Source organism: Scatophagus argus, chromosome 17 (assembly GCF_020382885.2).
Source record: "Scatophagus argus isolate fScaArg1 chromosome 17, fScaArg1.pri, whole genome shotgun sequence".
Taxonomy (NCBI): domain Eukaryota; kingdom Metazoa; phylum Chordata; class Actinopteri; family Scatophagidae; genus Scatophagus; species Scatophagus argus.
The window spans coordinates 7,165,015-7,189,179 of NC_058509.1; the positions used below are offsets into that span (position 1 = coordinate 7,165,015).

General features: G+C 44.9%; 1 protein-coding gene across 3 annotated transcripts; it reads left to right on the forward strand.

Annotated features, from left to right (window-relative positions):
- Positions 1 to 296: 296 nt before the first annotated feature.
- On the forward strand, positions 297 to 24,052 carry LOC124074876 (adhesion G protein-coupled receptor B1-like). 3 transcript variants are annotated; one of them, XM_046418207.1, is made up of 32 exons: positions 298 to 1,093; positions 4,304 to 5,210; positions 6,067 to 6,216; positions 6,314 to 6,412; positions 6,645 to 6,809; positions 7,260 to 7,424; positions 8,561 to 8,725; positions 8,856 to 9,020; positions 9,138 to 9,239; positions 9,348 to 9,454; positions 9,593 to 9,787; positions 9,944 to 10,012; positions 11,025 to 11,133; positions 11,654 to 11,797; positions 11,882 to 11,951; positions 12,163 to 12,265; positions 12,682 to 12,725; positions 14,832 to 14,958; positions 18,286 to 18,389; positions 18,521 to 18,623; positions 18,766 to 18,916; positions 19,038 to 19,107; positions 19,220 to 19,286; positions 19,387 to 19,472; positions 19,679 to 19,850; positions 19,987 to 20,082; positions 20,201 to 20,237; positions 20,419 to 21,041; positions 21,154 to 21,189; positions 21,303 to 21,407; positions 21,590 to 21,640; positions 21,883 to 24,052. In XM_046418207.1, exons 2-32 carry the CDS (start codon positions 4,508 to 4,510, stop codon positions 22,078 to 22,080), a joined length of 4,581 nt encoding a protein of 1,526 aa, XP_046274163.1. In that variant the 5' UTR covers positions 298 to 1,093; positions 4,304 to 4,507; the 3' UTR covers positions 22,081 to 24,052. The 3 variants fall into 3 exon arrangements, with proteins under 3 accessions (XP_046274164.1, XP_046274163.1, XP_046274162.1); XM_046418206.1 differs by having other exon boundaries at positions 300 to 1,093; positions 20,198 to 20,237; XM_046418208.1 differs by lacking the exon at positions 21,590 to 21,640 and having other exon boundaries at positions 297 to 1,093; positions 20,198 to 20,237.
- Positions 24,053 to 24,165: the final 113 nt, after the last annotated feature.

The window sequence follows — 24,165 nt, forward strand, 5'->3', positions numbered from 1 at the left end:
CAAAGAGAATAAATAAATCATTATTCATTACGAGTGAGCCCTGAGTCCAACATTGTTTTTAAATGTCACATGAAGTGAACATAAAAGCGACCCTATTGCTTAATAGTCATTGTTTCTCAGAACGTTACTTCAAAAGTAATTTACCACTAAGGTGCTATAACAAAATGCTTCTGTGCAATGAAATCTCAGAGGTGTTAACATTCGTTTAAAGATCATTCGTGTTTTTTTGTTCTCATGCCCGTGCAGGCACACTGATTCCGTTGATCCTCTTTCCGGTACCTTTGGCTCTGCGTTGCTATCTGCGTAGTTTGGTGTTCATAATCGTTTGTCTCCGTCTCTCTGCACAGATCCCTCCCCTCTCTTCAGATTCCTCCCTCCTCCTCCTCCGTGCGCTGACACACTCGCTCTCACACTTGCACACGCGCACGCGTACACAAACACTTCTCCCCCGCACACTGTCTCCCCCCCCTCCTCACTTGTCTTGGTGCTGTCTCATTCACTTCAGTACGCCATCCACGCACTGACTCCAACTTGGAGCAGGGGGGGCGGGGTTGGATATATACCTCTGAGAACAGGCCACAAGCTACACTGAGACTGGACCCACTTGCAGTGCAAAGACCACAAGCAAGAAGACTCCGAAGCCGGGAGTAGAAGTACCAACATTCATCCTGGAGCTTAGAGAGAAAAGACAAGAGAAATCACAGCGTTTGATTCTACGGACTGTCTGCTGGAGCTCCGATACAACCAATTCGTCACTCCGCTATACACCAGTTTCTCTGGATATAGCAGCTATACTAAGTTGGTAGTAAACTCTTTGGAGTTTGGTTAGAGTCGCTATATTTTTTCTTTGCTTGTGAGAGTGGACTGCACTGAAGCTTGGGATCGACCCGTCTGGGGTCGGGCTTGGACCTGGCGCATCCTTTCAGCGGCTTCAAACACTGCGAAAGTTTTGGCCAGGGCGCAGATCTGAAGACTTCGAGTCGAGTCAGACTTTGAGTACACACTCAGCAGCTGCTACCCGAACCCAGCTCCAAAGGAACCTGGGCGACCGGATAGAGAGCCACTGACAAGACTTCCAAGAAACGTTTTCAAGGTAAGACGACGAGCCCCTTTGTGTCTTTGCCTCACTTTTAAATGTGTCTTCTGTCAAAGTTTGCCGTTTGTATGTGTTCACGGACGGAAGTGTGGATGAGTGATGTTTGTGAGCGCTGTCATGCAACTGCTCAGTTTGTTTCTGCAGTTTTTGGCTCTCCTAACTTCTCTTCTGCTGTCCGTGGTGCTGAAACACTCAAGTTTCTCAACCGGCTGCCGCCCGAGCATCGTGCGTCTATTGCATCGCTTTTTGGTTGTATTTCAGCCTCTGCCAGAAACACTGACTGTTTTCATAATGTTTGTTTCCTCACAGATTTAGTGCGAAAGTGCCGCGCATGTAGGCTACTATCATAGTACTATGCGATGCTGCTGGGTGACGCGCGGTGATCGGCAGCAGAAAGTTGGATCGTGGCAACAGGTTGCTCGACAGAACTTGCAACTTGTGCTTGCATGCTTTAGATTGCGCGATAGGTTCTGGAAGCAGTTCTAATATTATGACATGCATGATGCAGATGCACAAGGTTTCATATCAAGCATCCGCTGTCAAACGAGGAAGCTTTTGCAATAATGTCTAAAACAGCTGCGAGGATTTGACAGCTCCTTGTAGGAGTTTACATAAAAGTCCCTGTTTGAATCGAGGTTTGACAGACTTGCACAGCAATTATTTAACGGATTGGATTTTATGTGCTCTGCTTTGTTTTGCATTTGTTTAAGAGAGATGACACTCTTGCCTCACAGAATTCATCATACTGAATTCATTTAAATGGCTGATAAGTGATAGCTTTGCAATGAGATCCTTGTCTGAAGCTGTCAAACACACGCACACATGCTTAAGCTTTGTCCCAAAATGCGCTGAGTTGCTGCCGGCAGTCTGCAGCAACTTGTCTAGTTTTGCTTCTTCTTGTTTTTGCTGTCACATCGATTTGCAACAAAGCCGCCAAGTGGTCCGGTTTCTTGCACACGTGTGCAAGTATCTGCAGCAGACACGGCAGCAAAAGAAAAAGCGTGAGCAATTTGTGGATGAAAGATGACCTGTAACAGCTGCAGAAATTGCTTTTCTTCAGTTTGCTTCAAGAGAGCAGCTTGCAAATTGAAATAATGAGGCCAGGAAATCGTGATCCATTGTCTGTCTTTCTCACACGTACATACACACAGAAAGGTAAAAATATATTGTTCATTAGGGGGAAAATGGAAGCACATTTTGAAAAGCACAGTTGTCACAACTTAGTTGATGTCAGGCTGGAAAGTCTTGAAACTACTCTGCCAGCCTTCCAGGTGCATGCACCAGATGGAGAGCAACCAGATTTTCTTCGGGTTGTTTCATGTCTTTGACAACTTTCTGATTCAGGTAGTCATGCAAATTACTTTAACATGTACAGATATTCATCTCCAGCCAGTCACGGTGTCACATCTCATCACATGCCTGCACGTTTCTTATTGCTTTACAATATAGTCTTATTTCTCTTGGTTAACCACCTGATATGAAGGTTTTCTGTACCCGAGAGATAGTGACAGACTACTACAAAACCGTGCTCGCCAACATGAACAGAGAGCAAGTCGCTGATGGTAATTTTGCAGTTCTTTTCTGTTTGTCATCCTGATCTGCAAAAAATAAACTCTGTCTCCATAACAACAAACAGCTCATTGCTCTGCAGAAATGTTGTTGACGACAGCAAAAGGACAAGAAAGCGAGAGAAAAGAACAGAAAGGTCGGTGGGTTGGGTGAGGGGTGGGGGGTTGAGAGACCATGTGGAAAAATGAATTCTCCTATGACAGCTGGACCTCTTTCTTTTCACTGCGTGCCTCATCAGATGCCCATTCAAGGAGCTTCCGGTTGTTGGGAGGCGGGAGAGAGACACCCACCTACACAAAGCAGAGGTCTTTTGCTGTGTTGCTCACATAGAGGAGAGGGAGGGCTAGAGAGAGGCAGAGAGATGTGAAAAGAGATGTGAGGAACGTAATTATGAGTCCTCTGCCTGAAAAGTGCAGGTGCTTCTCAAAGTGAATGCCGCTATAGGCAGCAATTTTGTCGCTGTGTCTCTCTGCACTGCCCCTTCTTTATGAATAAACCTTCTGTCACGTACAAAGAATATGCATTTATTGCTAAGCCTTTATTGCAAGACCTCAGGCTTATTCATGATCATACCTACATGTTCAGGTTAGCAGTGGATGATGTCCTTTGTCTGCTTTGCTAATCAGCAACAAAAGAAAGATTAAGTTGGAAAACATTAGAAAACAGAAAATATCTCTGAATGTGTTTGAAAGATGTTGCTGAGCAACAGTCTTTCCTCCTGTCATCTGTGTTGCAAGGAGCATCTCCCAGTCCGGTTGTGTACAGAGACCTTGATAATGACTCTGCGCTCTTCCTCCAGGCAGGCTTAGTGTGTCAGTGGCAAAGGTTGGAGTCTCTACAAGGGAAGTCTGAAGCACGTTTGCAAAGACAAGTAACATGGGAATAGCCAAAGTAAATATTACTGTGTGGATGCCTAATTTGAATGTGTGTTGCCCTTCTGCAGACTAGAACAAAAAATGCATCAATTGAATAGGTTTTAGTATCTTCATTACCATGCATGCATTTGCATACATTTGCAAGAGCAAGTGTCATTTGCCAGTGTAGGTGCACATTTCATTTCTCTTTATGCTCTGGTATGTAATGCAGGAAAAACTCCAAAATCAGTTTTTGAGATGCCCCTGCAGGATGTGTAATCACACTTCTCCATGGTTGCAGACTAACCATTTCTCTTGTTTACCACTCAACTGGAGGACTGCATTGCACAAATAACAGAACTAATAAACGTCTGTGGTTGCTAGTGGCAATGCTCCTATGGACGTCAGACTGACGCACATGATTCGCGGTTCAGTTCAGTGTGTGGGAGGAAAGAGCAAGAGCTTGGAGATACCAGCCTGCTGTGGAGTACTGTAATTGCAGTGCTGGAGCAATTATGTCCCGAAGAACTGGGCATTTTAGATCATTGAATCTGCCCTGAAACACCATGATATTGATCAGAGGCAAATCCCTGATGCATAAAAATCAGTTCAACAATGGGTCCAATTAAAATGCATCTCATGAATGCTGAAAAAAAGGCAATGCATTTTCAGAAAGCTCTTATCCCGCATACTGGTATGATGTGGTGTTCTGGTCTGATTATTTAGATACTGGAGCACATTGACTGATTTTTTTTCCTCTTTTTCACTCCCTGTGTCTGTGCAGCTCCCTCGTTGATACAGGCATGACAGCTTGTCTGATGCACTAATACCTGCAAATCCAACAATTCTTCAAGAGGGGTTTCATTGATAAGTCAAAAGATCTAAACTGAAGTGCAGTATAACTTGCAACAAAGAAGTAAGCAACAACCTGGTGAAACCAGCGATCACAGAAACAAGAACAACATCGTCCTCTATCTAAGCCGACCCAATGGCGTGGTCAGCTCTTACCGGCCCCTGTGTGGCCCTCACACTGCTCTTCTTCGGTTTGACCTCCTGCACTCCCTCCGGCCCAGCCTCTTCCACCTGCGCCACCTTGGAACAGAGTCGTTTCTTCGGTGTGTTCTCCTCTACGACCACCCTGCACTCCACACCGTGCTCCTGGACCCTGCAGAACCCTGATCCTCGCCGCTACACCGTCTACATGAAAATCACTAAGCCAACCGACTCCTGCGTGCCCCGTCAGATCAGGACCTTCCAGTTCGACTCCTTCATCGAGACCTCCCGCACCTACCTGGGCATGGAGAGCTTTGACGAGGTGGTCAGGCTGTGTGACGCATCAACCACTGTCACCTACCTGGAGTCCAGCAAGCAATTCCTGCAGATCCGTAAGGTGGCCCCCAGTAACGGCCTGGAGATCATGGAGGGGCAGAATGATGTCAGTGAGTTCAAGGCTGAGTTTCTGGTTGTGGGGAAGAGGAACCCAAGCATGCCTGCCTGCCAGATGCTGTGCCAGTGGCTGGAGAAGTGCCTGTCCAGTAGCACCCATGATTATCCCTGTGGCATCATGAACACACCCTGCCAGTGCTGGGAGGCCCCAAAGAGGAAACCAGGAAGCTGCTACCGGGGCGGTGTCTACGTTGAGAAATGCCTTCCTGTTCCCAGAGACAACGGACGCGACGCTGAGATTATCAGTAAGTTTGTAACACGTTTAGGTGATGACAGTTGAAGATATGTCTAGAGTTTTACCTGCACATCCTGCCTCAAAACAAAATGTTCCTCCGTGTTCATTGAATTGTTCTGTAATATCGACAAGGTTAGACTGTTAATGGAGGGGGGCATGTTCTCCAGGACCCCACAGCTCTGCAGGTAGTCTCCAGTCCTGCAAACACTCAAGGGTTTGTGTTTTACGAGCTGCTGAGGGTAATGATCCATGTTTGTGGAGCAGGCGGAGGATGTGCACTCAGCTGCCACAAAGTAATGAAAACTAAATCAGAGGTGTTAGAGACATTTGCAGGAGCATCTCCAGGCTTCATTGGCAAGACTGACAGAACCACACACATCACCAGCTCACCATTTTGTGTTGGGAGTCTGGGTTATGCAGAGAGATAGAGGGCATGTTTGTTAGTTTAGCTTGGGGCGGAGGGCTAGACGAGAGCACAAAGACCTCACAGTCAGCTGGCAGCGGAAATCGAAATGCAGCTCTTGTGGTTGTCATAGCAACGTGCCTGTCGGCCTCACACACCGGTGGTTCACACCAAGTGTTTAAAAGCACACAATCATCATTTGAAATGGAACATCCATCCGTTTGAGTGCTCGATTCTGTTCACAAAGATTCAGCCTTGATCATTTATTGTGCGTAAAATAAAAATTACTCACTTCCTGTCCTTATGTATGAAACTTACAGAGGGAGTCATGCTTTTGTACACTTTTTTGCACAAATTAATTTAGACAGCAAGTTTTACCCAACTTCAGCTTAACTAATTCCTTGCAATAATATTAATTTTCCTCCTTGCTCAACATGTCTCCTCTTCTTGTCTCTTCCTGCAGAGGGCTGGGCTGGTTGGGGCCGCTGGTCAGTATGCAGCCAGGAATGCGGTGGTGGAGTCCAGGTGCGCAGCCGAGGCTGCCAGCCCGAGGATGGCGTGTGCGAAGGAACAGTTGAAGAAGGGCGGGCCTGCAACCCACAGCCCTGCATTGGTAAGTGCACCTGTCATTTAGTCATTTAGTTGGGAGCACTCAGCCACAGGTGTCTCAGATTCAGTACAATAATCATGCAATTTTCAAATTCTCTCAGGCAAAGAGCGCAGCAGGAGCCAGGGTCTGCGAGCCATCGTCGGTTTGAAGAGAGACAATGCTGATGATTCTAGCCATGGAGTTGTTGCAACCCAAACAGGTGAGACAGGAAGGTCATGTTAACAGGGCTTTTACACACTGGCATACAGTGACATGCAGGAGTTATTTACTCATACATAATGTTGCTATTCAAGAAATTACATTGCTTACTGGCAAAACTGTGAAAATATCTGCAACCACAGAAGCAAAAGGTGGACCAGAGTGCAACAAAGCTTTGTCTTAACTTTTTAACGGCCTGGTGTGTTGACCCTCTAATTAATGTTTTTCCACAGTAGATGCTAAGGCAGATGAGTGGTCTGCCTGGAGTTCATGTTCAGTCACCTGCGGCGAGGGATGGCAGAGCCGTGCCCGCATCTGTGCCACGACATCCTTCACCACCCAGTGCGTTGGACCCCTGCGTGAGAACCGGCAGTGCAACAACACAGCTGTCTGTCCCGGTGAGTGTCTAGTTCCTCCTCTCTAATGTGAGCCTGACATGTGGGAGAAAAGAAACAAAGAGAGTATGATCTAGAAAATGTTAGTTCTCTCAGAGGAGGTAAAAGCCATTATTCCTTAATGTTTTCCCTTCATACAGCACCATTCACAAAGGAAAAGTAGTTAGAAGTCAAGTTAGAGGGGTGTTTTTGAGCTTTCAAACTCTTAGATATGGATTAAGGAAAAGAGGCTGCAATTCAATATCAAGTAAATTTCCTCAACAGCACAAATTCATTGCTGCGTCTTAGGAACTGTGTGGAGGACTGCCCCACCTAGTGGACAGTTTACAAAATGTACCTCTGATGCACAGACTGTGAAAACTCAAGTGGATTCAAAATACATGTTGCACATTTTTTAAAAACAAGCTGCAACTTTCCTCATCAAAATATCCCTTTGTTGTTACCCGTGTGTAGTGGATGGTGCTTGGGATGAGTGGACCCCCTGGAGCTTGTGCTCATCCACATGCGGTCGGGGTTATCGTGACCGTACCCGCACATGCAAGCTGCCCAAGAATGGAGGAGAGCCTTGCCGCGGCCCTACAAGGCAAACCAAGTTCTGCAACATCGCTGTCTGCCCAGGTGAGACGGGGCTCTTTAGATTTTAAATACCTTTTTTTTTTTTTTTATTGCTAGCTTAGATTTGATGGCGTTGCAGGTGAAATCAAATCACATTACCTAAAACCAAACACTTATTATTGCTTCTGTGTGCCAGTTTGTTCTTTAACTACCATCCTTGACTCTTCGTCTAACTGATTCATATATGAGAACTAATTAAACAACTCAGTTCCATTACCACCATCACAAACAGCACCTGCAGTGGCAAGTTGACATTACATCTGACGCATCAACAGAATAAAAGCCTCTGTGGGCATTAGTCAGTGGCTGTATAATAACCAGTGGTGATTCACGCTGTACTCACGGTCACTCAATACATTAGAAGCTTATTCCTCCCTGTTGTGCCACCTACTCATGTGCTGAAAGGTATTAACTTATTTTGAAGTCACAGCTGAAATTCATACAGTGAGTTTATTTTGCTTTTTCAACACAGCAGGATTTGTGGATATCGTTAACATGGGTGCTTTAATTTAAAAAGTGATTGCTTTGTCTACCCAGCGGCATTTTTTTTTCTCTTCTTTGCAATTGCGTGTTTCCATCAGCAGATGTCTCTACGAGCCACAGCTGGATTTCTCTTAATATCTGAAACAGATGATGTTCAGCAAAGTCGATGTTGATGATTGAACATGTCATTTGAAATTGAAAGGAAGGAAACTTAAGTCCATTTAGTGGGATAGTTTTGTTTTATTTTGACCGGTCTAACTGGACAATGCTCACCATCTTACAAGGCAGAATTTAGCAGAATTTTAATTTTTTTTTTTAAAGCTAAAAAAATTAATCTGCATATGAACAGTGGTTTCCTGAGGTCAGTCACTATTTTTTTCTTACTTGTATCTCTATGACATATTTTAAAAATGCCTTTAACAGAGTTTTTAACCTTGCTTCTCTCCTCTTCATTATATCCACAATGACATAAACTCCCATACGGGCTTGCTTGAAGTACACATAGCTGCTCCACCTTTCTGTTTCACTTAAAGTCAGATGAAGTAGGTCGCATGTTAATAGCAGGGTGTCTGTGATGACTGTGGCTTGAGGGTCCGTCTTGTCCTTGCACTCCCCTTTAACTCTCTTGTGATATCTGCTCCTCTGCCTCCCTCTAGTGGACGGACACTGGAACGAGTGGTCTGCCTGGAGCGTATGCTCCTCTTCTTGCTCCAACGGCACCAGGCAGAGAACACGGGAGTGCAACGGGCCATCCTACGGGGGCTCTGAGTGCCACGGCAGCTGGAAAGAGACAGCAAACTGTTTCCTGAAAGATTGTCCCGGTAAAATAATAAAAAAAAAAGATCCTATCCAAATCTATCCAAATATAAAGATCCTATCCAAATATTACATAAACAAAAAAAAACATGTCACAGTCCAGCGTTTATGGTGTGAAATATCCTCTGTCTTTAGTTGATGGACGCTGGCACCCATGGAGCTCTTGGGGCAGCTGCAGCAAGACTTGCGGAGGAGGCATCCAGCAGAGGCAGAGAGCCTGTGAAGGGCCTTTCTTTGGTGGAGAACCTTGCCCCGGTGAAACAGGAGAGCAGAGGCGTTGCAACGAGAAGAGATGCCCTGGTTAGTGACCTCAGTGCAGTGAATAAGGATGGCCACACAACAATGCATTTGCAATGCAATCCTTTCCAAAAAGGAAAGAGATTACTTATCCTACTACTTATACTTGTAACTTTTCAGAACCCCATGAGATCTGCCCTGAGCAAAATACTGGAGATGTTGTGTGGAAGAAAACCCCCGCTGGAGACATGGCTTATATTGCCTGCCCTGCTGATGCCTCAGGTACAGTGAGGACAGGAAGATGCTTTGTCTGCTTTTCCCTTAGTGAGGTTTGATTGATAATCATTCTCATCATGCCACCTACAAGTATATTGCTTGTCTCTTTAACAGGTCTGATTCTGCGCCGATGCACCCTGGATGCTGTAGGTCTTGCCTCATGGGAGAACCCAACTTACATCAAGTGTGTCTCCAAGAACTATGAGAACATTCAGATTCTGGTAAGACCTGGAAGTGCACCCTGATTAAAATCCTGAATGAATCATCTGTTTAGTTCTCATATGGCTACTTTCCCAGTAGTGAAGTCAAAGCAGTGAATGTCAAAGATTTAGATTAACCTCATGACTCTTGTTTTGTAGTCAAGGGACTACATTTCCAAAGCGCAGATGGGGCAAAGCGTTGATGGGGTCGCTGAGGTGATTTCACGCCTGAGATTTTCCTCCGATGAAGGAGCCAAGTACAGCGGTGACCTCTTGGCCGTCATGGAAATCCTGAAGAACACCACTGAACTGTACAAGGGAACCAGGCTGAGATTGAGCAATGCTGATGTCGAGGTGAGCTGAAATCTTCTTAGTTAACACCCGAAAGGACTGGTTTATTCTTAAACACAAATATCACATATCATCGTGTCTCTCCTGCATGTTTGACCAAAAATAGTTTCCATTTAGGCTGGATTCTGCATCTTCTCACACCTCTGTCTTCATTTGCAGAACTATGTCCAGACCATCAGCAACCTGCTGAAGGAGGAACATCGTGACAAATGGGAAGAGGCACAGCTGGTACGTGATAAGAGGGTGTATGCATGAGTGAATATGAGCAGGGGAGAAAATAAGACTGTTGTGCTAACGTACTTGTGATGGGATGAGTGTGTGCAGGACAAATTCAGGGAGAGAGAGTGGTCGGGGAGTGTAAGAAAAGAATGTGAAAATGAGGGAGGGCGGATTAGAGTGACTGGTGCACTAATTAACACCCGAATGCCTTTTTACTCACCCATAATCACTCGTAATCTCAAAATAGGCAATTACTAGATCAAATGTAAAAAATTGCACACGAAAAGCTCGATGTGTCATCCAGTTCTGCCTCATCTTTTAGATGAGTCAGAACTTTGACTCCCCTCACCACCTGTTGTTGCACTTTTTGAACTATTTTCATGACACGTGAAGTGAAGAAATGGTACTGGAGTTCCCTGAGAAAGATGAGCAAATGTAGAAAAGTTAGACAGAACCAAAGACCCAGACTCGCAGAGAGTAAACACACCATTTGTGCACAAACTGAAAACTGCATTGTGCCGCTGCGACGATAGAAAGCAAACGTTTCAAGGTGACAGCAAAAGAGAGTGTGAGTCTGAATCAGGGAGAATCACTACGCCCACTTTGCAATCTGTGAGTCTCTCTTCCAGCCTACATACCGATAGCAGTTGTAAGGGGACAGCACATTGCATACACCTTGCGCCCACATCACTGCAGTTCTGCGTCAGAGACACGCAAGTCAGGCCGCCCTCCCTTCCATCGAGTGAGAGGAAAGAAAAAAAAAACTGAGTATGAATCAACAGCCTGCCCATTTATGGCCTTAAGGAAGTTCTGAGGTTGCATAGCAGCAAGAAGTGTTTTTTTTACTACATTGCTAAGCACTGTGAAAGACTAAGTAGAGGCTGGACATAAGAAGCCAATTGTGTAAACTGCATATAATGAAACTCATGAAATTGCATGAACATGCCCCTGTCCTCTTCTCCCACATTCCCTCCATCTGACTCTTCCTCCTTTTCTCATCTTTTTTTTCTCTTTTATCCAGATGGGTGCCAGCATTAAGGAGTTCCTCCGTCTTGTTGAGGACTTTGTGAACATGATCGGTATGCAAATGAGCGGCTTTCAGGACATTTATGAAGTCACCGAGAATTTAGGTGAGCCCTAATTTCCTTTGCCAGCTGCTCCCTGCTCATGTCTAGTCAGGAAGATTTGTCCTTTCTCCAGCCAGAGAGTACATCAATCTTAATCTCGCTTGTAAATCTGAGTCCATATAAGCAGCAGCAGAATGAATCAGTCATTACACTGACAGAATATCAAGTCCATCAGCTACACTGCGTAACATTTGCCGTCACCGTGATGTTCTCCAAGTATATTTGGCATAACACGGATTTTACACAGACTTATCGATCTGTCGAATACTGTAAGAATAACTGTAACTTTGACACTCTGAATCAGTCTGCGAAGTCACACTGACACTGGTGTGACTATTTTGGCAGTGAAGGTGACATTCTCACAGGATTTAGTGGGTAATGACGACTCTGGTCAACTCACACATAAGACATGAAACCAAAATGTCCCTTGAATTAGACAGGGAAAAAATCTGCGGGGAAGTGGATGACCTCAAAGGGCTGTTCACTAACAAAACTCTTGATTCTCACTCTCTGTTCCCATCAGTGCTGAGCATCCACAAACGCCCCACAACTACAAGCTCCAACTTCACCTTCCCTGTGAAGGGCTGGAGGGGCATGCTGGACTGGGTCAGGACCTCTGAGGAGAGGATCTCGGTGTCCCGTGATGCCCTGTCTATTGAGCAGTCTGGTAAGAGCAAACAAATGTAATGTTCTAGGTCAACCAATGTGCAGTGAAGTGAATGTGTCTAAGCAGGCTTTTGGTCCTTTTCAGATGGCAACGATGCTTTTGTGACTGGCATCGTCCTCTACAGAAACCTTGCTTCGATTCTGTCCTTCCAGAGGTAATACGATTTCTCTCTCATCTATGTAACTGATCTTCCAGGAAATATGTTTTGTTGTCACAAGATGGCGCCCCTTGTCGCAAGACTCACCACTTCTATACTCTCACATGCTTTTATTGAAATGCCTTGCAGATATTTCATGCCGGCCGTCATTTAACTCTAACGTGTCAAATGGACGATGTTGACTGTGTAATTTTACGTTTCTCCACAGTAACACCTCCCTCATCAACTCAAAGGTGGTGACGGTCATCGTCAAGCCCACCCCGACTCTCCTGTCATCCCCTGTTGAGATCGAGTTCCCCCACCTCCACAACGTAAGTCCTCATTAATCACCCAATCTAATGGAGCCTTGTGAAAAATACCAGTCACCCCTCTGGCTGTTTGCTCACCACAGTACACAGAGCCTGACATTTTGCTGACATTTGCGGTGACATTGTGGCTTTTACTTATACTAGTGTCAGTTGAAACCTGGCAAAGGCCACAGGGGAACCAAACGGTCAGTTGATGACGATGGGACGTCATGTGCAGTAATTAGTCTCTGTGGCTCATAAGAAGTTGTTTTTAGTTTTGTGTATGTATTACAAGGGAGGGTGGCAAGAAACGTGGGATGGTGGCTGACTGCAAGCTGTTGCATCTCACACATTTATAGTACGCAGTCCCAGCCCACACGTTTCCCTTTTTTCTGCAGAGATTCCACAGACTGACTTCTCCATCTGCTTCTCTTTTGCAGGGCACCGTGAATGAGACATGCCTCTCATGGGACGAGAGCGAAACGTAAGTGTTGACCACAGTTATTTTTTCCTCTTAAATGTGCATCTAACCATCACTCATATTTGTCACCTGCCTTCGCCCACTGGCCTACACTTACCAGAGGCAGAGCAGGGATGGCTCCCAGCAGGTGGCACCAGGCCTCACTCAGTTGTCTGATGTACTTAATGCACACAGAATTAAGAAATGACAATCTCAGTGATCCAGTTGTTCTAGCTGAGTGACACTTTAGTTCGATCTAACATTGCTTTAAATGAACCACATCCGGAGGAGGGAACAATACACAGGCAACACTTCAAACCTCATTACATACATCAGTGAGTAAATTCAGTGCAGCATCCCCACAGAGTGTCAATCTAGAGACAATGATGGCTCTCCCACCCTCTCTTCTAAGCCATGTTCATATGTCACTGCCGAGGTTAATGGCTGTGGTGCGTAGGAGTTTTTGAAATGCCTAGATGCATTTGAATCACTTATGAAAGGAGCTCCTGGTGGCCTGGCCAGGATCAATCAGCCCTAGGCTGACTCTGCCTTCCAGAAGAATACACAGGTAGACCATTTGCATTTAGATAGATTTGTACACTTGTGGAGGACAGATAAAAAATGAAAATGCACCTGCATCCAGATACCCCCTCCGTAACAACCAGAGTAAATGCACAAGCAAAAGCAAAAAAATAAATAAATGAATCAAAGGAGAAACTGTAATTAACTCTTATGCTTTCGGGGAGAGGGTGATGTGCCTCCAGTCAAATTAGATTCATTTTTGACAGCGGATGTGATTAATGGGAGGATGTAAACAGTAGAAATGGCAGAGGAGGAAGCTCTGGCTGATGGCAGAGTTTGGGGTCAATGCGTGTTTGTAGAGCTGCATATGTCTGATCACAGGAAGTGCTCCATTAGCTCCTCCACCGCTGAACTTTGCCAGATGGATACAGATAAAAACGCTCTGGAGCCTTTTGTGATGCGAAAACAGAAAGACAGGAAACAAATTTCATGGCCATTTCATGCACATTTGGCTTACTTTGCATCACACAAGATTTAACCCATGTGCATGATATTCCAACTTAATCCCAACCACACATTAAACTCTCCAGCCAAGCCTGCTTAGGTGTCATTCCAGTTAACTGCCACTATGTTTTTGCCCCGAGGCTGAACATACATAACACTCTGTACCAGCCTGGACCTGCCTGAGGGTGCTGCTCATTGCCTTAACCTCCTCTGTGCTCTGCTTCTAATGTTGCTCTCACACAGAGAAACAATCTTAGATTTGTTTGGCAGATGTCTCAAAACAAGATTGAAATACTGTAGATTTAGTGATTTGTCATCAGAAACGCAAGTGCATCTCATTTGAAAGAGGGCCTCAATGAAACACTCACTATTGATTTAACACTCAGTGTGTAATGTAATGTATTCTCTGTTTTTTTTTTTGTCTGATCAGGCTTGGCATGATATAATTGAGAATAAACAGAAAGATATTGAACATATACTTCAGTCAAAAGTCTGTATTTTGCTTTAGATTCCATGAATAAAAACCAAAATCAGTTGGAGCGTAGATTTCTTCACTGTGGTGAAATAATCACAATTCAGATTGTCTTCACATTCCCATCCTTCTTTTTCAAAAGAGGGAACACGTTGTCCTTTGTCCTCAGTGCACTTGCAAGTGTTGCCAATAATCTTATATCTACTGAGGAAAGATTGCCCATAACATGAGATGATACAGAATATGCTAACAATGAGATTTATGAATGCCTATCATCATTGATCATGGCAGAGAGGGCTAGTCACATAAATGTAAAAGCCATCATTAAAGCTTTCCAGAGATGCAACTGAGCACCTCAGGTTATATGGAATAATATCTTGTATAACAATGGATCACGTTAACTAATATTACAATATGTAAATGTTGTATAAAATGTGGGGAAAGTGTGCATTTTTCTCTGCTGGGCTATTGAAAATGCAGACCTGGTGGGATTACACTAAATTTTCTTTATGTATATTTTTTTAATCACATATATATGAGAAAAATATCAGTAAGACACATTCACATGAGAGATTTGTCCGCTCTCTCCTCTCCTAACCCGTCGTTGCCTTCCCCTCTCCTTCCTTGTGCAGTTCCTCTCTGCTCGGATCTTGGTCTGCTCGGAGCTGCAGAGCGGTCCCCGTTCATTCATTCAGAACCAAATGCGTGTGTGACAACCTCTCCACCTTCGCCATCTTAGCGCGCGTCAACTTCGACTCGGTAAGTGTTATATCTCCTCACAATGTCTTCACGTTTTAGTCCGCCATTCATCTTAAATGATTCGTGCAGTGTGCGTGTGTGAATGCGGTGCGGTGTGACTGGTACTTGTTGTTTTCGAGCGGTTTGCTGTAGCGCTCGCCTGCCAGCACCTCTTTGTCTCCGTGCAGGTGCCGCTGATCGGAGAATTACAGCCTGACTGTGTTTATTTAGCAGGTTAAATAACAGAGCAACATGTTGATATGCGGGAATTGCGTTTAGGCTTTAAAACGAAAACATTATGACTTCCATATTGGCATGTCGATTTTTGCACGAGCTTGTTAATTTGGTGCTCATTTGTTTGCAGTCACCTGGCTGATTGACAAAATAGGTATTACACCACATCAGGGTGAAAAGTTAATTTATGTAGCACTACAGTTTAGAAGCATTAATCCCACATTATCAATTCATTCACTGTTTAATTTCATCGATTCAGTCCAAATGACTTTTCGATAACTGTGAAATCTGGGTTTGCATTTAATTTCCGATTATGCATGTTATAAGGAGTTAGTGCATGCGGAACCGGATGCTTTTATTACTAAAAATCTGTCATTAAGCATCGCTGTATTTCATGCGCAAAGACAATGTGTAATTTGCCCCCGTAGACTGTGTTGCCTCTAAAGCTGCTCTGCTCTCCAGTTGCCGTGGTAACGGCTTCTGCAGCGCAGACTCGGTCTGTGTGATTTTTTGATAACTGAGATGCTAGGGGGGGAAAACAGACATATACACACACACACACACACACACACACACACACACACACGCACGCACACACACAGCCCCACTCTGAGCAATCCCTCCAGGGCAAAGGAAATGGCTTGTCCATCTCTGCTGTGCACCTGATATGTGCTACACACTAGGAACAATCAACAGATGTCTGTTGGTCTGAGGAAATGCATGTTTGAAATGTGCATTTAGTTGATTTCCTAACGTAGTGGACAGTCAGTAGCAAATCAGCTCATGCACGTGGAGTGTTTTTCTGCTGCTAAATCCCTCCAGTCTTGTCTTCCTCTTTGCCCCCCAAACTGTTGTTTACATCCTAGATTTGATTTATCTTGCTGTTGCCAGTCTGAACAGCGCCTCCCATATTTGTTATAGGCTGCCCCCCCCCCCAATCCTTTCAAGCTCCCTCGACAGTAAAAAGGCAGCTGCGGCAATCATTCCGTCTGCCAATATCTCTGAATTCTCGATTACATCCACCACCCCCTTCTTCCTCATCCTCCTCTTCCTCCTCCTTCCTCTTCGGCCACAGCAGCCAGTCTGAAAATGCCAGAGAGGCGGACCAATGAGAGACAGACGTCTGGTCATGCACTGATGGTCCCCACCCCCACCCCACCCCAACCCTCTCCATCCATCCTTTGATGTGTGCCGTGGACATTTTCAATAACGTCTTCCTGCGAGCCTTATGAGGAACACCAGTGAGAGGCAGAGAGAGAGAGAGAGAGAAGTGAGGAGATGTAAAAAAACAGCCAGATACTGCAGTGTGTTAGCTTTCATTCGATGTGGTCTGATTTCCCCAGTCCTGTAGCATCATGTGTGTTGGAGACATGATTGTCCAGTGGGAGAAGTCCACATAGTTAATACAGCAGATGCCCTTGACCACTGGGGTAAAAAAAAAATTAACAGAAGAAAAAAATGTGTTGGTTAATGGTTTCTCTGTACATTTTTCTTCCTTCACCTGCCTCAGACTTATTCAAAATGAGAACATGTGATTTTGTCAAGGGCAGGGAGAAGACATGCACCATATTTAGGTCAGCCTGGCTGTTCACTCAAGAGGCCCATGGTGCAAGCATCAACCCAGATACAGAGATTGGGAAGAGAGGGAACAGAACATACTGTATCGTCCTTGTTATTCTTTCCTTTCCCCAGATTCAGTAAAGGCTGAAGTAAAATCGCTCTGCTATCTGCCATCTGTTTTGGGGCGCTTCTCATGTAGTTGGATAGATTTTGAAACAAATTTGCCACACTAAATTAGTCTTTGGCTGCCGTGGGCCGGACTTCACCAGCTGTGCTGTGATATCAAAAGAGCTTATGTGGAGCACATATTGAGATGGAAAGGAACAATCCTTCAAGGCTCAGTATTGTACTTAAAATTCTGAGACACTATCAGCAATGGCAAACGTATTAGAAGCCATGCTTCACATACGCTTGCAATTTATTGCTATTGTAAATCAAATGAAGGCCAAAGTGGAGTCTATGGCTGTCTCCTCTATCTGCACTAATTTGATACCTGCAGATTTATTATATTTCAGGACGTTTTCTCACCCACATTTTGGAGCCACTTAGCCCTTTTTTCACGTTATCAGAAATATAATCACACCATTTGTCACTGAGGGCTTCTTAATCCTTACAAACGGTTTTTATCCAGCTCACACACCGATCCGAGGTGTTAGATTAACCCAGAACCTTATTAAAGCCACTACAGTAGGTGTGAGACAGACAAAGATCATGGATGCAGTGAAACCACACAGTTAGCTGCTGGGGGTTTGTAGCTGTGTTAGCCATGCAGCAAGGGCTTTATGAAGTCTCAAGGAGCTGAGATTTATGTGTATAGCAGTGACCCGTCAGCCCACCAGGTGAATGAGCAGCAGGGAAGACGATGCTTCTTCTGTTTCTTTCCACCAGAGGTTTAGTGCCAGGTCTGTTTGAAACATGGGACGGTCACCGCCGCTGGCAGTGGCAGGCGCTAAGCTGCTGTCACAGATCAGAAGGGCAGGTGATGGCAGATTAATGCACAGGTGATAATGGTCCACCTGTTCACTCCTGCAGGGGTGGGCAAGGAGCGGCAGGTTGGTGCAAAAACGCCAACATTCTGAGAAAATGCTAAAACACAGCTAAAGGGGAGAGAAATGAAGGAGCTCGGGATGACTCTCAGTGATTAGAAGGTTACTGTAGCAGTTCAGACTAATGAACATAAACTGTCCCTGGAAACTGAACAGCCCTTCACTCTCCCTTGCTTAGTTGAAAGACATATATTTGCAGTATCCTCCTCGCCTCATTTGCTGACTGAAAGGCTCAATGGAGAAATGCAGTGGCTGTGACCATTTGTTTGGTTTGCCTCTTCATCTTTCTGACACATTCACCTTGGGGTCACCTTGCCTCAGCCGTGGCCTGATTGTGCCATTCAGCTGTTTGCCTACAGGGAGCTGTCTGCTATTCCAGATAGCGCACACCCAGAGGCTTTGCTGGTGCGTGCATATGTGCGCTGCTCTCTCCTTTGTGTGAATGTGTCTGTGGGGTGTTTGTAATCAGCTCTAAGAGGCATTTTTTGGTCTTGTCTCCTCTCTGTAGATCATGGACAAGGCACTGCTCCCGTCCGTGACTCTCATCGTTGGCTGTGGGGTCTCCTCTCTCACCCTGCTGCTCCTCATCATCATCTACGTCTCCGTGTGGAAGTAAGTATCCCTACGAGCAAAGTCCAGCCATGTCATCCTCAAATATTATACACTGTGTGCTCTTGCTCGTTTCTCCTCTACCTACACATCCCTGAACTCATTCTTTTCTTCTCCTTTGTCAAAAACCCCAGGTACATCCGCTCCGAGCGCTCCGTTATCCTCATCAACTTCTGCCTCTCCATTATATGCTCCAATGCTCTTATTCTCGTCGGACAAACTCAGGCTCGCAACAAGGTAAAGCACTCCTCTAGTCAACCCCATTCTCTCTTAAACCTCTCTGAAACTCACTGCTTTGGGGATTTTGGAAGCAGCGGCGCCACTGACAGAGATTTCTCATCTTTCCTCTCTATCTTCCCTACCTTCTGGGCTCCCACAGGTGGTGTGCACTCTCGTAGCTGCTCTCCTGCACTTCTTTTTCCTTTCCTCTTTCTGCTGGGTGCTGACAGAAGCTTGGCAGTCCTATATGGCTGTCACTGGTCGTCTGCGCAACCGCATCATCCGCAAACGCTTCTTATGCTTAGGCTGGGGTAAGAGCACCTGCAACTCTTTTTTTCACCTATGTTACATCACCTTTGTCAAAGCTTTTATACATCTTTTTTTTTTTTTTTAGGTGCTAACATTTTCCTTTGCATATTTTCAACCTTTCAGGCCTTCCTGCACTGGTTGTGGCTGTCTCTGTGGGTTTCACAAAAGCTAAGGGTTATGGCACTGTCAACTAGTAAGTCTAGTCTCATGCCTGGCATATTTGGACCTTCTCTTTTCTCTGCATTTTTCACAAAGCTTGTCTCCCCAGCTCAAGCATTAATATTTTTCCTCTTTCTTCTTTCTAGCTGCTGGCTGTCTCTCGAGGGCGGACTCCTCTACTCCTTTGTTGGCCCTGCTGCAGCTGTTGTTTTGGTAAGTATTCTGACTTTGACGCCCCCCCCCCAGTGGAGTAAATGCATTATCCATTTTCACATAGTCTCTTCAATGTTATTTTTTTTTCTCTTGCAAACAGGTGAATATGGTCATTGGTATTCTGGTCTTCAACAAGTTGGTATCCAAGGACGGCATCACTGATGTGAAGCTGAAGGAGAGAGCCGGGTAGGTCTTATTGATCTTCTCCGTACACCAGAGTATTGCGCTTATCGCCCTCATCAGTGCCATTACAGGTATATTGATGATGTGCTTTGATATCAAGACTCACAATCAAACAGCGGGAGTGAATGGAGCTCTGCCAGTAGAGAAACACAGGTTGCATTGCACCCTGTGTGAGCCTGTTGGGTCTAATCTGTTTTCTCACCCTGCAGGGCATCACTGTGGAGCTCCTGCGTGGTTCTGCCCCTCTTGGCCCTCACCTGGATGTCCGCTGTCCTGGCCATCACCGACCGCCGCTCTGCCCTCTTCCAGATCCTCTTCGCTGTCTTTGACTCTCTGGAGGGTTTCATCATTGTCATGGTTCACTGTATCCTGCGCAGAGAGGTAAGAAAACAGCATTTGCAAAAGATAAAGTGACAGGAATTCAATTGAAAATGCAGCTTGTATTTTGTTCGTTGTTTTTTCTTTATGAGGTTGCATGAGCTGTGGTTCAAATCATTTTTTTCCTTTCACCCATTAGGTTCAGGAAGCTGTAAAGTGCAGAGTAGTCGACCGCAAGGACGACGGCAATGGAGACTCTGGCAGTTCCCTTCACAATGGCCACACCCAGCATATGGTAAATTTCTTGGCTTATTGCCTTTTTAATGTCTTGAGTGCCTCCTGCATTTTATCCCTAAATGAATATGTGCATACATTAAGCATTGATAAAACATTTTTTGTTCTTTTATCAGCAGTCTGATAATGAAAAGGATGGAGATTCAAGCAGACAAGGTGAGACTCTTGCATCAACTTTTTCTTCTTGCTCTCAATCATTTTCCATTTGCATTCAATTTCTGTGAGCCTTGCACTTCCAATCATGCATAAAACACACCATATTTACTGAACAAAATTTTCAGACAAGATATGGCTCTTTGTTATTTTTTTAACTCTTTCTTACCATTTTTTCTTAAAGGAATGAAGAGCTCCTCTGAAGAAAAGATGCCTCCTCCTCAGATGCCTCTTCCCATGGGCTCCAACTTCCACACTCTGCCATCCAACCCCAGTAAGAGCCACATGCAGGCAGTTCCCGAATATTCCAGCCATACCCTCACCCTGAAGAGAGAGAAGAGCCGTCTGGCGGGAGGAGTCGACCCATCCTGTGGGAAACCCATATACGTCTGTGAGGGGGAGCTCTTCAAGCAGCTGGACGCTGACCTCGCTCGGGCTCAGGCCGAGGGCAGCATGTCTGACGGTAGCGGTTACGTCCTCATGCCCAACACTACCTCCACATTGAGGTCCAAGCCCAAAGATGACCCAACAAAATACAACATCGGCGTGGAGCAACTGCCTCAGGCCAGGCTGATGCACCTCAGCGGGCCCTTTGCTGAGCCTCAGGCTGCCTTCGGGATGAAGTCGATCCCCCCCGACCAGGTCAGCGTGTCGTATTCAGAGAGGGACTCGCCCATCCAGAACATCCACAACATGTCCAGTGAGTCTCACATCACCCACAGCAGCCTGGAGAACACCTTTGAGTCCATGAACTCCATGATGTCCAAGAGTGAGACCATCTCCACACTGTCCATGAGCTCCTTGGAGGTAAGAGGAGGTGGAATAGCATGAGCTCTTGCACAATAGTTGTTTTATGTATTCGCGTGCATCTAATATGCATCTGACTTTAAAACCAACTTTGTCTTCTTTTTCCTTGCAGAGACAGAAATCCCGTTATGCTGAGTTGGACTTTGAGGTAAATATTGTTCGGATGCTGTCTTTTGAAAACATTTTATGCAATATATGTTAAAATCTTGTAGGAAGCATTCATGTTGAGAGTAAAATGTGGTTATTTTTTTTCCTCTCCAGAAAATAATGCACACCAAGAAACGCCACCAGAACATGTTCCAGGACCTAAACAGGAAGTTACATCATGCTGAGAAAGATAGAGAGTCCCCTGCCTCTGACAGCAAGGTAACATATGATGATACTATGCTCATCATCAATACCCATGACAGGCGATTCTAGTACTAAAAGGGATTCTTTGATGTAAAAATGACCCTATAAAACAACCAGTGACTTATGTACTGAACTATGGTTGTCATTACCTTGAGGTCATTTGAATAAGGATGTATTTTCTTCCTTCCTTCTTACAGTCTGTGAGATGGAGTGTGTCTTCAGGAGGAAGTGACAAAACGAACCACAGTGTGAGTGTTTATATACAACCTCACAATCTTAAAATTTACTGCCTGTAGATGAGACACACCACGAGATATTACACTTGTCTCACAGATCAATAATGTCCCCAGATGACAATAAGACTTACATCATTTAAAAAGAAAATCCCCTCTAATGTAATGAAGCCCATTTCAAGTTGATGAAAGCATGATTTGCTCAGGACTGATGAGTGACACCAGTTCTAAAGTGGCTCCTCTTTGTACCTCAACAGGACAAACAGCAAGCTCCACTGGAGAGGCCATGGGAGGGAGTCCGGGGAATACCACAGTCGCCCCCTGCGTGGGTTCGCAAAGACCTGGAGCCCCTAGCTGCTTCACCTCTGGAGCTGCACTCAGTAGAGTGGGAGAAGACCAGCACCACCATCCCTCTGGTGGGACAGGACATCATTGACCTGCAGACGGAGGTCTGAGGGGGAAGAGGGGGGCTCGCGAAGCCACCTGATTTCGCCTTGGTCACCTTTTTGGTTTGGGAATGGTATCCTGTATGGATAGAGTAGAGGAAACCAAGAAAGTGAGAAAATCAGTCCCAGAATCAATGTCTTCAAACCCTCAGCCAGAGCAGGAAGGAAGGTAGAGAAGGAGAGGTGTAGGTGGTGATGATGGGGTCTTTAATGTAGCTTCTCTGTGTGGACTTGAAGCATTTCGTGTCAGAGTGCTCTGAAGGTCAAAGGGTTAGTGGAGCGATCAGTGGCTTCCATGGACCAGGACTGGCTATGGTTCCATTAGTGCTTCACTGGGAGTTTCCTGAACCCTTCAGCCTGGGTTTGGAAGATGTGGTCAACATGTCTGTGCTTCTTTTTTCCTTCACTTAACTTTGGAGAAAAATAAAATAATATAACACGGTGTGTTCTCCCTGCTTCTTGGGAAGAACAACCGGAACTCTTATGGCTGCTCCTCTTCCAGCCAAATGACCTTCCAAAATAGGACAAGGCAAGAGAGCATAAGGGACCAGTTTCATGCTTGGAGTCCAACACTCTGCACTTTGGTAGATGGGCACACACGTTTTGTTTTTGTGCCGTGGGTTATTTTGTTATTTTTTCTTCGTGTGTTTGTTTGCATTGCTTCGCACCTGGAACTGCTTCAGAAAGCCTAAAATGAGACTCTTCCAGTTGATTCTCTATACTGAGAACTGCTAAAGAGCAGGCTTAATCATGCTGATAATGCTTATTATTATTCCAGTGATTACTGTCAGTGTTATGATTATCATTGTTATTGCCATTATTGATTTTATAACCTAGGTTTTGATTTTTCATCCCCCTTATAACTGTCAGGCACAACTCTTATTGTTTGTCAACAGTGACCTACAACATTAGGCTCCAAACAATGATGAAATGCATCTGTAAAGTGATGTGAGCCCATATGGACTGCATCGGGACAAACACACTGAGTGGTGATGGAGGTGGTTGTTAGTTGCAACATGTCCTTGTTTCTCCAGCATTCTGCTTCAATACCAAAACACCAGCACCAGGATGAACACAGACTCTCGTGCAGGAAGAGCAGTGCACTCTGGGAAAATGCTGGGTGGAAATGTTAAGGGTTGGGGGGGGGATACTGTCTCCCCCCATCTCAGCTGGCACAAGATGCAGGCTCTTCCATGTTGTACATGTGGATACAAGGGATCAGCGAGACCTTTCATCATCGCCCTTTTGTTTCTCAGCCTTGCAGGACTCTTGGACCGAGTAGAGGCTCCTGGCGCTGATATGACTTCCAGTTCAGCGTCAGGTCCTCAAGACTTCAACACATTTGTGTTTTCAGCCATCAGTGTGAAATAGTGCAATATGATGGGCGCTTGATGCTCAAGCAGGACTGATATTATGATTTAGGCAGAATTTTTTCTTACCAATGTTTCAAAACTTTTGTACCATCTTCCTCATATTTACAGAGCATATAGATGCTTTATGGGAATATTGTATGACAAATCTGTATTAGTAATTCAAGGAATTTATTCACTAGAGATTTGTTAGCACAAGACTCCATATTTGGAGCTCTCTGTGACAGGTAGATAATTGTACTTCTATAAAGCAAACGTTATATAAAATGAATGATAGCCTATGAATATCTCTAAACTGTGCTTCAGGATATTTGTCATTACTCTCCGCTGTGTAGCGATGGGTAATTGAACCTCATGTCTTCTGTAACAGTGTGTTTTTGATAACCTTGTCAGTAACTCAGTAGTATGTACTACCAGCCAATTCCCCTGTCCCTTCAATTTCCTCTGTGCTGCCCTCAGCCCGATTCATACCTCAAGTTACTTGTACTGAATACCCATTTGTATTTTCTTGTCTCGACTTTGTTTTTTATGTTCTGTTTTATCTCCTGTAAATGTACAGTTTTCACAGCACAAAATGAATGTGAATTATTTCTAATAAAACACATCTATATCACGTGAAGTCAAGGTGGTCCTCAATTGCTGAAACATAAACATTTTATAATGCCGAAATGCATCTTTAAGTTTCATCTGCTCTGAAGTCTTCTGATTCAAACAACTGAACAAA

Excerpts from the sequence above, each read along its gene's own strand:
- LOC124074876 (XM_046418206.1), top strand. The coding sequence starts at position 4,508 with ATGGCGTGGTCAGCTCTTACCGGCCCCTGTGTGGCCCTCACACTGCTC. Across the intron at positions 11,952-12,162 it reads TCGATTCTGTCCTTCCAGAG|TAACACCTCCCTCATCAACT; the intron begins GTAATACGATTT and ends GTTTCTCCACAG. Across the intron at positions 12,726-14,831 it reads TCATGGGACGAGAGCGAAAC|TTCCTCTCTGCTCGGATCTT; the intron begins GTAAGTGTTGAC and ends TTCCTTGTGCAG.